Raw genomic sequence first — 15,510 nt, forward strand, 5'->3', positions numbered from 1 at the left:
GAATCATTCTCTTCCTAGAAGCTTCTTTATCAGATATTCTTCTCTCATAGTCTTCAGCCAGGCCGGAAAGATAACTAGAACTGTAGATTTGCTCAGCCGACATAACGGCAGAGCATTTTGTCATGTAAGGCATTCTCTTGGCCACAGATGCCTTGTCAGTTGTTAGAGGCTGTTTCAGCTGAATTCTGCAGACCACGTGCTCTGACAGAGGGATAGGTGTTGCACTGTGTACCCTAAGGGGTAGGTTTTTGAGGGGAGATGAGTGGTACCAGATGAGGGGCGCATGTGAAGGAACCTCTTTGTACTGTTGTTCCACTGTCACCTTCGCAGCGAGGTCTAGGCCGTGCTGCGTTGCGCACGAGGTGACCCTCGTGACTGAGGAGTTGTGCTGGATCCAGAGAACTGTCACAGCAGGGATGTTTCACATAATTAAGGAGCATCGCGCAGTTGGTGCTGACAAATGCACCTCAGAAGAGAGCAGCGAAGCATCTCTGCCTGTCACTGTGCCAGCCCTTTGCCGCGGCATCCATCAGACACGTTCTGCTTCGGTTTCTCTGAACACATCTGCCAATACTCCAGCTGAGCGCTGATGGGCAGTTCCCAGTCTGGGCCTATTCTCAGCAGAGGCTGACAACCGCAGCGTGGTCAGGTAACAGGGACTGGATGTTCATTTTCAACCTCCCACAGACAAAGGTCAATGTGAACTGCACTCTACAGGCGGAGAGCAACTGTACTTGCTGCTTGCCTGTGCTTTCTCCTACACCTGTAGCCACACTTTTCCCCAGCTGCGCCGCACAATTAAATTAACTGTGATATTTTGGAATAAACCAAATTAAATGAGAGACCAGGGGCTGAAAGATTTTAAAAGCCTGGTAGTTATCAGGGCTAGGAACCAGCAGCAGGAAGGGCACTGTATGTCTGAGACTCAGCAGCTCTCTGCTCTAAATCTACAGTTCTAGCAATCTCATGAAGGCTGGGGACGTCGTGCCTGGAAACATCCCCTGGAACAGGAGGCACAAGAAGGTCACTGAGATAAGGCAGGCTGAGTCTGTGAAGAGCCTCGTATGCTAAAAGGGCAATTTTCAGAATACAATGCACAGTGCTGGAGATGGGCCACGGATGGTGCATCCTGTTAAGATCGTGCTCTGAGACCAAGGCACTTCAGCAACGTGCCTTTCTTTAGTTCTTAAAGCTTCCCTTTGGCTTCATGGTCCGTTATCAGGGTCAGCGCTTTATCTCTCCTGCAGTGCAGCAAGGGAACGCCAGGAACGCTTCTGAAGAACGGAGTACGCAGGCACGTGTGCCAGGGTGGAGACAGGTGCCCCGGAGCCCCCTCCACACAGCTGCTTGGTTCTTGGTTGTGCTGAATTTCACTCCTGTTTGAATGCTGGCAGTGCAGCAAAGCAGTCAGGAGTGGAGAGAGTTTTAGCTGCGGGCCTGGAGGGCTCAAATGGCCGGCAGGGCTGGAGCCACTGAAACCCTGCTACTATCTTAGCAGCCTTTACCATATTAGCTGGTTTTGAGTCACATTTCCCCATAACCAGTCTCCGGATCCTATTAAATCACAACAGCACATACTGGTGCCCTTCTAGGAAGTGTAAGAGCTTAGTGGGGCTGGAGACCCAGCCATCCTCTCACCCTCAGGCTCCAGCTTTTGCTGTAAGGGGTGAGGGATGCTGGACAAGGCAGAGCAGGTTGCCTGCTCTACAGCTGAAACTGGATGCTAGTGTGGCTGTTAATGGGAGGTAGTGTAGGATAATGGGCAGAGCACTGGCCAGCCTTGGGTTCTGCCCTGCTTTAGCCGTTGGCCTGCTGGGCAAGTCCCCTTCTGTTTCCATGAACTGGATTCTCCAGCTGTAAAACAGCAGCAAGGAGGCCTCCCTTCTTTTTGAAGCACATTGCACTCTACAGCTGAACAAAGCCTGTGGGTGCAGGACTGGACCTGATCTTTGTATGTGTTTTAAGATGCAAGGGGGGACAGAAGTGACCCCCCGAAGGGCCTAAGCTGAGCTACTGTGGGTGCAGCCTGGCAAGGGGCAGTTTGGTGGGAGCTGCGCGGAATCCCCTGGGACCTGCCTCTCCTGCTACATCCTAGGCTCTGTGCTGTACCCCTGGGTTCACAAGCAGAGGAATGCTCTCAGGCTGTATGATCAGGTTAGTTTGGAAAGCAAAGGCAAGGAGAGGCTCTGCTAACCACACACCCTGTTCCATCACAGCATTTGCAAGCGATCCCCAAAGCACAAACAATATCAGCATGTGGAAGCAGCTTGCCAGGACACAGGCTGGGTTCTTTTTTTTTTTAATTCACTCTAAGAAGTCTAAAACCTACAACCTACTTCATTGGCTCTGGCCAGCTACCCAGGGACACCTCAACACCGTTACACAGATACAATCGGCTGAAGGGGCTGAGGACAGAGGAATTCAGGTTGGGTTTCCAAGGAGAAGGAAGAAAAGTGCTTGTTTGATGTCTGTAGGAGCAGCATGTCCTATTCTCTAGGAACCAAGAGAGAGGAAACACAAACAGAAAAAAAAGGGTCCATGTCCTTATAGAGAGGATGGAGACATGTGTTTCTCTCTGTGACTTACCCAAAGTAGTTATGGGGTCACTGAAGATAATAGGGACATATAGGTGGGCTCTAGAGTGTGGCCATTTGCTGCCACTCTGTTTTAGGTCTTGCCTGTTGTGGACTTCTGACTGTAATCACAGTGGTCCCAGCTGGTCAGACCCCAGGCTGACTGCCCTGGCTGAAGCCTCTTTCCTATTCAAGGGTTCCTGTGGGGATGTGATCCTCATACTTCCAAAGACAGTACATGACCTTGGGAGGTGCCCCCACTACAGTCATCTTGTTCTCAGAGAAGGCTAAAGCTAGATAAACACCACCTGCCAGTGCTTACATGCAAGAGGCTAATACATGCTCCCTGGCTTTGGCAGCTCTGTAGCTTTGTACAGCAGTTCAGAGGCTGGCTCAGTCTTTCCACACACGCTAGGAAAACCTGGATTTAAATGTGGCCAGTATTGTTTGAGCTCTGGTACAGACAGCCCTGTGTCCTGACCCTTGTACAGGACCCGAGAGGCACTGCTGGTCACATCTCTGCTGGAACGAGCCTTAGGAAGAGAGTCACACACCAAAAAGCAGTGGATTCTTTTCCTGACTGACATCTTAAAATAGCTTTAAAGGCAACAGAAGTTTTGCCACAGCAGGTCTTCTTGGCCTCCGAGTGATGAGGTCTGGAGCACTTTATGGGTAACAACGTATACCGTGTGACTAAAAGCTGTAAAATACAGGATAGCTCGTCACTCAGGCTAGGGCCTGGAGGTCCAGGCTCATAGGGTTATATGCACAGTGAACTGGGTTCAAATGCTGAGATATCGAGCACGATGCGAAGTACAGCATCTTGTCAGTCTCACCTTGGTGGGGCCGTGCTTGAGTTAAGGGAGAGATTGATGCTAGCTACAGCATTTTTCCCTTTCTGGGAGGCAGAATGAGGCAGACAGATTCTGGGCACCAGGGTAAGCAGAACATTGCAAAATTCACATAGAAAGGGAACACCTCTTGGTCTTTATAACGAAGAAAAGGGAAGAAGCAAGATATTTAGCACCACCGAGAAAGACAGTCATATAGCCTGATGCCATTGAAATCCATGGATGCCTTGCCATTGACAAGCATTCAGCCTGGAGGGTTTGGCTGGAAGAAAGCAGGGCCAAAAGTTGGACAGTCACTCCCATGCCTTGCTTTGCTCAGTCATATGTTACCCTCATCCAGCATTTTGTTGACCCCTTCGCAGATCCTCTGCAGGTGGGTGCGGTAGGGCTCAGAGGGGCCGTACAGCGCTGACAGGAACTCGTAGTCCGCAAAGTGGTTGAAGACGTGGTTGATCCTGGAGTGGGACTTGGCTGTCAGGTGAGTGTTGACAGCCTGGTGGAGCAGGTCACGACACTCATTCAGCACACTGGACATGACCCTCCGGTCAAAGGTGAAGTCTATTTGGTAGAAGCTGACAGCAGTCATGGCCAAGGTATGCACCTTCTTGCGGAAGCGCTCCATCAGCAGCAGCTCCTCAGCATTGAACTGCCCGTTACGGTACAGGACTCCCAGCTTCATGACTATCTTGATCAGGTTCTTGATGATCTTTTGGGCTTCCTTGCGGTTGCGGGTGAACTCCTTGGTGACGCGGTACAGCTCATCCAGGACCTCACTGCTTGTGTCATCGATGAAGACATTTGCCATGGTCTTGGAGGCCATCTTGCTCAGGAGCTTCTTCTGAGCCTGCAGGGCAAGGCTCTTGGTGCTGAAGGTGTCCATCTTCTCTGTAAGGGGCAAAAGGGCACATGCATGAGTCAGTCCTTGTCCTGGAGTGATTATTCTGTCCCTTCCCCATAACAACGCATACATTTCTGGATAGGAAAAGCATTATGGTCTTGTGATTGGAGCAGGGTGGCCTGGGGGTCAGGTCTCCTGGGTTCCACTTCCAATTTGGGGTGTGGGAGTGTAGTTTGGGATCAGAACAGAGGGAGTTTGGGAATCGGGACTCCTTTGTTCTGTTTCCAGCTGTGGAAGGGAGCAGAGGACTTGGCAGCTGGGGACTCCTGAGTTCCTTCCCTAGTTCTGGGACCAAACTGTCATCTAGTGGTCATGCAATATGGAGAGAGACACTCCTCTGACAAAAACGGCGGGCAGATCACTATCTTGGAAGGGCCTGTTACACATGGATTCCCCTCTTCCCATGTGGGGTCTGTATTGCTACCTGTGTGTTTTCACCCAGGTGCACTAACGTGCCCTTCTCAGCAGCTGGCATATTTCCTCGAGGGCAAGGGAGAAGCTCTGTAAGCCCAGCACAGCTCCACCTCCAGCGGAGCAGCAGCAGTCATGTTTGCCACTGTAACTCTGTCCAGCTCCAGTGCCCCACCTGCCTCCTTCCCTCCCTTCTGTCAGACTCCTTTGGAGCCTATCTCCTTTTCTTTTTGTAGCTTCTTGTTACGCCCAGAGGGATTAGATTGCACATCTTACTTGATTACCTGGCTGGCTGATAAGCTGAGCTCGCAGGTCCCTGGGCCCCACTGCGCTCGCTGTGCCCCACGTGTGCTTTCAGAGGGCTTGGGTCTCGCGTGGGGGGGGATAGGGAGCAGCTGGATGAAGCTGGCAGCAGGTCGCCTCCGGGTGAGCAGGGCTATCAGCTTCTTTGAAGACTGCAAAAGAGCAAATGCAGCAAGTCAGAAGATATCAATTTACATTTACCCAAAGAACCTTGTCTGCCTATGTTCTTAGACCAACGCGGCTACAACCAACACCCCCATGAGTCAAAGGAGCTATTTCAAGCCCCAGAGACAGGTTATGAGCCCTGCCAAGGTCCCCCTTTACACGCCAATCCACTTGGTCTGGTTACTGCTTTAAAGATAAAAGCAAGTGACTGAAGCTGCATGGGCGCTGAGGTCTGTCCTGCCTCGGGCTACTGCTGTGATGTAACCATGTGGTGATATAACTACGAGCCCACGCATGAGGGTGGATGGGGAAGAAACAGGCTGGTTAGTTGTACGTGGCTTGTTTAGCCTCACAGAAGGAAGGCAGAGAGGGGACTGCCTGTTCTATACAAACACATCACGGGACCGAGCGCTGGGAAGGGGAAGGAGGTCATGAAGCCACAGGGTGGTGTTGGCATAGGAAGAAATAAGCATAAACTGCCCAGGAACAGATGGGATAGAAAGGAGGGACATTTCTGAGCATCTGCAGTAGCCTCCCCCAGGAGGAGAAGTAATGGAGAAACCTAGCTAGTTTTGAGCTGGAGTCAGAGGAGCAGATGAGCGGGATTGGAGGACGTGCCTGTCCGCAGCAGCAGGACTGGGCAACCCGGCAGGTCCCTGCCAGTTTCATCTACATACTCATACAGTGCCTGTCCCAACGGGACCTGGGTTTTGGTTGGTACAAGTAATAGTACAAATAAAAAGACGTGTTTCAAGGCACTGGCATAAGGAAGTGACGGGTCCAGGGATGTGGCGCTTTGTGCGACGTGTTCAGTGGCCTTGTTCTCAGCGGGCTCCAGTACTACATGGTGAGGTATCTATGGGGACTCCCACGCAGGATGCTGTAACACAAGTCGAGTCCCAGTGCTGACGTGCTTTACCAGCCCGCTCCTTAGCTTGCTCATCTGTAAAATAGACCTAATGATAATCACTTTCCTTGCATCTACATGCGTAGAAGGGGGAACAGTGAGGCAACACTCACAAAGTGCTTTGAGAACTGGCAATGGAAGAGGCTACGTATGATGGCACAAGATCGCCATCCTCCTTGGCTTTTTAGGAGATCTGGAACCTGAATCCAGCTGGTGGAAGTGATTACGTTGGATCGGCAGGGGTGGACACAGGTAAGGAGAAGAAATGCCCTAGCAGAATCAGGGAGGGTGCAGGAAAATGCCTGCGCAGTGGGCTTCAGCTGCCAGGGAATTTTCTGTTATGACTAAGGGGTAATAACGGAAAGGCTGGCCCACGCTGTAAGCAGGCTATAAATTAAGCAAGCAGTAATGGAGCAGTCAAAAACTGCACCGTGCAAGATGTTCCACGCAGTGTTATTTACAGCCCTTTGGAAACACAAAGGTTTGTAAGTATTTCCTTTTATGTGAAAACATTGATTTTAACAGCATGAGCCCGGAGCTAGCGCTTGCCGGCTTTGCTAATAAAGCAATGAAAATATACAGCCAGCTATTCCGGAGCTGCAGGCATCCTCTGGACTGGACAGGCTCATTTTCTGCCCGACAGACGCACGTGGGAGAAGTCGTTACCGAGGGAAAGCGAGACAGATCTGCTTCATCAGGCGAGCATACCACAGTGCTCAGGTTAGCGATTTAGCACTTGCTTAGCCTCCCCTGCTCAAGGGGGAATTTGCCATGTTATGGCATTGTGCTAGTGTTGTGAGGGGCCCTGGGCACTGACACCGAGTCTCTTTGGGCTGTGGAGCGTGGCTGTACAGCGGCGTGTTAAGGCAGATGGAAGTGGGGAACCAGCTTGGGAACAGCTATTTCCGTATGGCAGAAATACCTCTGACACTAAGCCTGTCCCCATTTTACAGGTGGGGAAACTGAGGCCCACAAACCTCAAGGCCTTTCCCCTCCAAGGTGCTTGCTGGGTTGAGAGGAGTCGAATCTTAACATCCCTTTGTCCCAGTTTCTGGAGACAGTGAGCATCCCCAGCACCCACTGATTTCCTCTAGTGAGCATTGGAAAACCAGGACTCTTTAAGGCAGCCATTCCCAAACTAAGTGTCATGACCCCAAGTGAGGTCATGACCTTTAATGAGTGGAGAGGGGAGCCACTGATATTCAGTGATAGCGACTGGGGTTGAACCAGAAACGGGGCCGTGAGCCTGGAAGCGAGGTGGCCACAGGAGAACCCTGGAAGCTGCTACTTCAGGGCATCTCAAATCCAACACTGAGAATACGAGGCCTCCAAGACGCCCAAGAGGCTTGGGGCTGGCTCACCCCATTGTCCCCACAAAGCAGAGATTGCTATGCCAGAAGGGACTGTTCAAGGGAGTCTCATCTGACCCCTGTGGAGAAGCCAAATGCAGGCCCCAGAAGCCAACCTGCGTCTTGTGCTGTTTAGAATCCGTGACCTTCAAGCCAGGGACCTTGTCCACCCGGCCTGGGTGTTGCTCCCAGGGTGCTGCCCAGGCGGCTTAGCTCCCACGTCCTTGCCCTGGGATTGGCAGTCGCTCCCATCTGTCAGCACCTTGTACATCCCACTGGAGACTGCATCCCAGAGCGGCCACGTATCAGTGCTGCCGCAGGTTCGTCCTTTGCCAAGTGCCTTGGGTCCTGTGTGATGGCAGGTTCTCACCCTCTTGCTTTGCAGCTGAGGTTGCCCAATTGCAGACTCCACCTACACCATCCTTGAAAGACGGGAAATGCCCAGCTAAAGAAACCTCTGCTGCCCTGCCCAAGCCTCTCCGTAAGCAGCCCCAAAGAGCAGGCTCCACCCGCCGCTCCCTTGTGCTATTAATTTAATAACAGACCTGAGCTGGGTTTTAGACAGGATGCCGGGATCCCTCCCAGATGGAGGAGCTGAGAGCCAGGGCAGCTAAAGCAGCTTGCTCCAGGTCACTCACAGGAGCCCAGGTCCTTTGAAGCGATCTCATTCCCTCTGGATTGGGCTGTGCTGATTCACGTTCAGCTCCGAACCTCACTCCGCGTGGCTCCGTGGTATGTGACTGGGAAGCACTTCCCCCAGTGTGAGTCACAAGGGAATTAATTCATCCTTATTTCCTCCAGTCGTTGCCCGCCACCCCCCTTAACCACACGTCCCTCCCCCCATCTCCCACTTCCAGATGGGCCGATGCTACTGATTAACAAGGGGCTGGAAACTGGGCTTCAACGAGGCCTTTTCCTGCATGGACGGCCCCGTTGGCCTGCGTGGCTGCCTCGCTCCATTGTTTGCGGGGGCGCTGCTTTATCAGCGCACGGAAGAGGCAGCTTTGCCCCAGTGCAGTTTCGAGCCCAAAATAAACCGGCAGGTTTCCTTCCTGTCGCTCGGGCTTCCAGCTCCGCTCGAGTTCCTTTAAGAAAAGAAGAGGGGGGAAGAAAAACCATGCAGAAAAAAACCAGCTTCTTCCATTGTCGGTGCACCTCAGTGCTGTGGCGATGAGAGACGCACAATGGGGCTGGTCTTGGCTTCTGGACGGAGGTCAGGCCAGCTGTTCAGGATACAGGATGGGGGCTTCGAAGCTGAGGTGGGGGCGACTTCCCTGGCTTCATTCATTTTCCAGCAAGCTGAAGTGCCCCTGGATCCGTCCCGAGAGCTAAAACGTCTGAGAGGGAACTGTAAAAGTTCAAGTGACTGTAAGAAAGGGGAGTGTGGGGGTCACTCTGAGGGGACTCTGAGAGTCAATTCCCAGGGGATTGAGGGTCAATTCCCAGCCTGGCTGCAGGCTTCCTGTGACCTCGGGCCAGTTGGTCTGTGTTTGCCCTGGTTCATGCTCAGTGAGGAAATAGCACTTCCCTGACTCACAGCAGTGTTGCAAGCTGCGGTGGAGGAGCCCAGGGAAGCACCATGAAGCTGGCTTTTCCCAGAGAAGGTGGGGGCATGTCTGAACCCCAGCCAGGTTCTGGATCCGGCATACCTCTATCCACAGAGCACTGTAGGGAGCTGCCTACCTTGCCGTGCTGTGCGGCGTGAGCTGTTAGTCTCAGTTCAGGAAGGCTGGTCCAGGGGCTGGCTTCGACTGCAATGCACTAGGTTTCACTGATGCAACTTGAAGGATGGTGGGGCAGCACAGGATGAGGGGACAGGTCGGAGGTGGAGGAGGGCTGGGAGGGAACGGTGAGGTAGGATTCCCTGGCAGAGCAACGGGAGCAGAGAAGTGACGGCAGAGGTATGGAGGACGTGGTGTCCTGCCAAGGCCTGGAGGGGAGATGGCAGATCTGCACTGGCTTGTGGGGGGGGGAAGGGGTAGCCCGGGGCAGCAAACTTCCTGGATTAACTCCACCCCGTGGGTGGTGCCTTCCTCCCTGCCCCAGCTGGCAGCGGGGCTGTTTGCACTGTAGGGTTTGTGACAGAGAGAACGACCCCCGCCCCCCCGCTGCAGCCATCTCTGCCCCAGAAGCGACGGGGCACCTGCGCAACAGAACGCCAAGTTTCAACAGCGACATCGTCCGAACCAGCTGTCATTGGCTGATCGTACACCGAGAATGTGACACGGGGACATGTCCCCGGCAGGGCTGCACCCAGGTGGGGGCTTTAAACCTTTCCTGGGGGTGACACAGGCAGGTGGGGCTCAGCAAAACCGAAGCATTTCGGGTCACCAGCAAACACTGCGTGGGAACCTTTGTGCGTGGACTGACGCTTTCCCAGGTGCCTTCAGCTCTTTTCCTCGTCCCTGCTAATGAGATGACATCTCTGGGCAGACACAAGTCTATCAGGGATGCGGCCTGACTCCCCCACACGACAACAAGTGTAAATCAGGAGCAATGCCACCAAAGCCTAGGCAGCTGCTGGCATGAAATGAGAGAAGTACCAAGCCCGGGAGTTCAGCTTCACCCGATGACAGAGACGGGCAGAATTTGAAACCCGGTCACCCCATGACAGTCTGCCGAGCCGGTGACGTGACAGATAAGGCCAGCCTGACATGTGAGTGGTCACTGGCAGCCCGTCTGCGCCAGCCGACCTGACTCCAGCGATGCCTGCTCCAAGGGGCCTTTGCTGGCGGCTGTGATCGGCACTGGGGCTGGGGGTCCCAGCTCACACCTCCCTCCTTGCCAGGCGCTTCTTTTTACCTCCTGGAAGGTGATTTCCTCCCTTCCCCACCTGTGCACTTCCACCGGTGATTATCTTGGTCTCAATTACCAGAGCAACTGTCAGCCTCTCCTCCTTCCCACCGCTGCACGCACACCCATGGCTCCCTTGATGGCAGGATGAATATTTCATACAGCAACACAAAGGCGCTTGAATTATTTATGGGTCGGCATGGAGGGAGCAGGCGACGTGCAGAACAAGGAGCTCCCGCGAAGCCCAAGAGCCAAGAGCAGGGAGGTGCCTTCTCCATCCCCCACCGCGCTGGGTATGGCGGCAGGAGCGTTCCTGCCCTCACCCCACTCCCCGCTCCTTGCTGCCTGAACATGTAACCTGCCATAAAAAGTTTCCTTTGGTGCAAAAGTTCTCAGCTCCAAGGGCACGCAAAAATCAGTGGCTGCAGCAGCCGCCATTGGAGCTGTGGGTGAAAGCTTAGTGGGATCAGATGCACTTTGAGCTTTTGGGGAACTGGTAGGTTTTCCCTGCTGTGGCTGAGACCTCCCCCCCAACTCATGCCTTGAGCCAAAGTCAGCTGCACAAGGGTGCTTAGTCTCCAAGACAGACCGGTAGCAGTGTGCGGGCTCCCTGCACCATCCCACATCATGCTCCTGTCAACCCAAGGCAAAGAGGAAACGGACTCAGGATCAGTGCTTCATGTTTCATGCACCCTCTGGGCCTCTGAGTGAGTGGAAGAGAAGACTCCCTGCATACGAGGCCTTTGACAGGAGTGTGGAAATGGCAGAGGGCTCTGCCCCAGCTTGCCAGGTACAGCAGGGGCGTGCCTGGAGAGTCGTGCCCTGCGGTTCTCTTCTGCTTCTCAGGACACACACATTCATGTGGCTCCAAGGCCTATGCTCTGGTCCAAATCTGCACTCAACCCCCTGCTGAGGGATGCGGAGGCAGGGACCCAGCCTGGGTCAAGGCAGGAATCCGAGACATTAAACAGCTGCCCTTGGAGCTGCCTGGCTCCACCTCCTAGTATCACCTTCCACCCCCGGCTCACTATCCAATGATCATTAATGAATCATGCCTCCCAGCCACAGCAGGGCAGGATCTGGGCACTATCTGCATGGCCTTGCAACGAAGGGGCAGAACCACGAGCCCCTGCCGCCACTCACTCGCTGCCCGCTTTACGATGCCCTTTTGCAGCACTCTTAGTGCCTGCTGCAATCTCTCACCCTCTTCCTGCCCCCTGCCTCTGGGCCTGACTTTTGCTGGCGTGTGGGGTGAGGTGAATAATTAAAGAGGCCTTTCATCCGTCTCCACCAGCTGCTTTTCCCCGTTGCCATAGGTGCAAACAGTGCTGCCAGCTACACCTTCTCAGCAGCCCCACCTTGCACATCTACCGACGGTTCCAGAAACAAGTCTGAGCAGGAGCCCTCCCCGAGCAGCCAACGGATCCACTGATCAGTAGCTGAGCAACCTTGCTGGGGGCACCAGGCCTGTGTGTACAGAGCGGGCGAGTCCAACGCTGCTGGGCAAACACCTTGCAGAACAGAGCCCTCCTCCCGGTAGGGAGCAGGAAGCCGAAGGGACAGCCCATCCCACCCACAAAGTTATGGCCCAGCTTACTGGTAACACAGCAGATGGCTCTGACTCATTGTCCTTGTTTCTGTCTGTATGAGACGAGAAGCTGCAATCGTGAACCAGGATCGCCATGTGCTCGGTGCTGTACAAACACAGAGCACTGCCCCTGAATTTCTGTCTAAGGGCTGTGCCACCAGTGGGACTGAGGGGAAGAGGACTCATGGCACCTCTGTCTACAGATGTGCGTTGCCAGCTGGGGCAAGTGTGGGCTGAGAATCACCCTATTGTGAGGCGTATGAGATAAGCTGGTGAGGTCTCAGCCTATTACCTAAGAGCCAGGTCCTCTGCTTGGACACTAAGCCAGGGAGAAACTGGCCAGGCCTTCTGTTTGCCCCTATGTCTACAGTGTCCCTGCCATCCCCTGTGCAGGCACCAGCTAACCGAGGTGCGTGCATGCCCAGATGCTTTCTGAAGCAGACGCAGAGGCTGGGTAGGGCACAGACAGCATCGAGGACTCGGTTCTTTTAATGCCCACCCAGCTGCAGAGGTGCTGGCTTCCCTCCTGGTCCCTGCCACTAGCACGCCGCAGGGACATTCTTAGTGCTGAGTCCATTTCTGGATTCAGCAGCACGGGGGAAGTTAACTCAGTTCCAGTCGCTGCGAGTTGGACGCCTGGCTGGTGGGGACAGGACCGCGAACGCACCGACTCACCTCCCCCAACCCACCGCAGGGCGGTTCTCCGCAGCACGGGCCCCTCACCACGCCCAGCCGTGGAACTGATTAGGAGCGGCAGGAAGCCGAGACAGCCGGCGGAAGCCACAATCTGCCTGCGAGAGCTGATGAAGCTTCTTCAAAACCAGTTCGCAGTTACCGATAAGCTTGCTCCGGGGTCACAGCTGAAAGGTGGGGATGGAGTTGAGCCAAAAGGCTGTGGACTCAGGCCGGGGCTGTGACAAGACAAGCCACCCCAGTGACGGACTTGATTCTGCAGGGCCGGGCTTGGGATACGAAATCCATCCGGGCCTGATCCTCAAGTTATTCTGTACATGTGCTTGGCATAGAGATGGGCGCATTTTAAGCCATCCAGGGGCCGCTTTGGAACATGCAGAGCCCTGCCCAGCTCCTGGGGTGAGGGAGAGGAGGCTTGGAGCTGCTGTCATTCCTGTTCTCCTTCCTACCTCCCGGTGTGGAGCAGAGAACAGCTGCAGCACAGGGCACTGGGCCATGCCCCCAGTACTCCCCTCTGCCCCTACAGAGCCCCTCCATCGGCTCCACTCCAGCCAGGGAAGCCCCCTGCATGGGGGCAGGCAAAACAGTCTTCACTCCAACCGTAAGGTCCCTTCCTACTGGCAGCCAGGCCCCAAGTACCTGCTGCCACTGCAGCAGGGGCCTCTGGCCTTGGACATGCTCCAGTGCAGGAGGCAGGAGCCTGGGCTGGGAAGCTGCCTGCTGTGCTCCAGGACGGAGGGGGATGGGGAGCAGCCCTGAGCATCCGTTTCCTCTCTTTTTTACAGAGCTGAGATCAGAGGGGTTTTCCTCTCTTAGGAACCTCCTTCATGCCTGGCTCAGGAGAGGCACTGGGAAGGAGGAGTTCTTTCTCTCCCCGCTTCCCCATCCAGGACTGGGACCTCAGCTGACTGGCACATCACCCGCTTCCTGCTGGAGGGGCTGGAGTCTTTGAAAGGATCATTGTGAGGACTCGGCCATGCTAGAAGCCAAGGAGGATCCCAGGGGCGCTGGGGGGAGGAAGGAGAGAGGCGCTGCTGTTACAGTCACCCCCAGTTGTGTCCAGTTGCAGGGCTGGGTCCCCAGGGACCCCTTGCAATGGGACTCTGGGTCTGAATTTGCAGCATGGTCCCAGACCGGTGCATCCTGCTTTGGGCCAGGGTTAGGGAAAGGCAATTGTACGGGGCACCAAGCTGCGCGCTGCCCAGTGCCTGGCGTGTCTTGTGGCTGTCCTCAGCAGGGATGTGGTGCATACAGAACCGCTGCACGGACCCCCAGAAGATACCCACATCCTGGTCCTGCTGCTGGGACCACCCAGGGCCACTGGGTGCCATGGATGTGTGGCGCTGCTGTCCCCAAGTTGCGAGTGACCTCCTGAGCCACGGTCTCATGCTGGGGCCTGCAGGCCAGGGGTGCCTCTCAGTGCTAACCAGTGAGACAGTGCTAATCATCCCTGTCTTCAGCGCTGCCTTTGCCAGACCCTGTGGAGCAGGGAGCCCCAGGAGCATGTCCACGTTCTCCTCCCTAGGCCGTGGCAGCTGTATCGGGCTGCGGTAGCCACTTCTTCCTGCACTTCTTACTCCTTTCGCCGTTTCCCATCTCTCCTCCCCATTCATTTTGGCGTCTTCCATTGCTGGACACAACATTGCACGCGCACTTCCAGACGGGGCCCCGATCCCTGCGCAGGGCCTCTGGGAGATCTCATATTGCATGGCAACAACATCCCTTACAGGCTGCTGCTCTTGTAACAGTTATCGATTTGCTTCCGTGCCAGTACAGGGTTTTGCGGCTCTGTGACTCGAGGCACCCGAGTTGCGGACCCGCTGGGGCCAGTCACCGCTTCTTGGATGGGAGTCATCCCACAGTCCTTCTGTCGCAGCAGGCCAGCATTGCCCCGACCAGCTCTGGAGGGAGATGTACAAACCCCAGAGCAGACAGACGGGGGACGAACTGGGCCTGTTCTGAAGCATGAGACCAAATGGCTCCTCCCAAGCTTTTACGAGCGGGAACTGTTGCCCTGATTATCCTCGTCACCCAAACGAGCAGCCAGTCTCGCTGGACAGCTTGCAGAGCTCTTGGCCTCAACGACTTCCTGTGGCAGGGAGTCGCACAAACTCATTAGGTGTGGTGCGAACAAGGGTTTCCTCTTCTCGGTTGTGATTTTACCACCTTTCGCTCAGCGCCGCCTTGTTTTTGCATGAGGCCACGAGGAAAACAAACTCCGGAGCCAGCTCTCCTGGACGGGCGGAGGCTTTACGTACCCGGAGCGCGCCCCGCTGCCCCAGGGAACGGCAGGAGCCCCCGGGGCGCCCTGAGCTGATGCGGAACCGGGGCACGGGGAAGGCGGGCCAAGGCGCCCTCTTGCACCGCGGAGGGGCTTGCTGCCCTCCGAGTCTCACGCCCTTCGGGAGCTGCTCTTTGGGGGTGGACATACCAGCACCTGGTCCAGCGGGAGCCCCGGTGGCATATGGGCGACACGGCGCAGCCCAGGGGGAAGGCAGCGGAGCTCTGCCCTGCCGGCGGCTGCAAATCCTAGAGCTGGAGGGGAGCCGCTGTCCAAACCAGCCGGGGGGAGACGCCGCCCCTGGAGGCGCTCCGCGGGCCCCGACGGGACGGACCTCCCGCCCCCGTGTCACACGTGCCCGGAGACCCAGCCCGCCGTGCGGCGTCACCGCGCTTACCTGCCGGCCCGCAGCAGGCGCCGCCGCACCCCGCGCCCCATCCCGGCCCGGGCTCGAACTCCGGCGGCGGCGGGGCTCCGGGGGGCGGGGCCGGCGGCGCCAGCCAATGGCGGCGCGGGGCCATCTACGAAGCAGCCAATGGGCGCCGCCCTCGAGGGGGCGGGCGGGCTAGAACGCTCCCCGGGGAGCGCGGCGGGGCGGGGCGCTGACTCCCGGCCCGCGTCGCCCGGCCGCCGGCCGCCTTGCCAGCGGGAGGGGGCGGGGCGGAGCCGCGGGAGTCCTGGCTTCCAGCGGCGGGCTG

General features: G+C 55.9%; 1 protein-coding gene across 2 annotated transcripts; it reads right to left on the bottom strand.

Annotated features, from left to right (window-relative positions):
- Window positions 1-3,539: 3,539 nt before the first annotated feature.
- TIPE1 (TNF alpha induced protein 8 like 1) lies at window positions 3,540-15,301 on the bottom strand. Of its 2 annotated transcripts, none has more exons than XM_090027229.1 (3): window positions 15,210-15,301; window positions 5,018-5,188; window positions 3,540-4,309 (listed from the first exon to the last, which is right to left on the bottom strand). In XM_090027229.1, the coding sequence occupies exon 3, from the start codon at window positions 4,302-4,304 to the stop codon at window positions 3,744-3,746; it is 561 nt and encodes a 186-aa protein (XP_089883355.1). In that variant the 5' UTR covers window positions 4,305-4,309; window positions 5,018-5,188; window positions 15,210-15,301; the 3' UTR covers window positions 3,540-3,743. The 2 variants fall into 2 exon arrangements, with proteins under 2 accessions (XP_089883355.1, XP_089883356.1); XM_090027230.1 differs by lacking the exon at window positions 15,210-15,301 and adding an exon at window positions 8,003-8,191.
- Window positions 15,302-15,510: the final 209 nt, after the last annotated feature.

Source organism: Crocodylus siamensis, chromosome 14 (genome assembly GCF_052110815.1).
Source record: "Crocodylus siamensis isolate JL-2025a chromosome 14, ASM5211081v1, whole genome shotgun sequence".
Classification (NCBI taxonomy): domain Eukaryota; kingdom Metazoa; phylum Chordata; order Crocodylia; family Crocodylidae; genus Crocodylus; species Crocodylus siamensis.

Bases quoted from the DNA above. Each gene is read 5' to 3' on its own strand.
- TIPE1 (XM_090027229.1), bottom strand. From the start codon at position 4,304: ATGGACACCTTCAGCACCAAGAGCCTTGCCCTGCAGGCTCAGAAGAAG.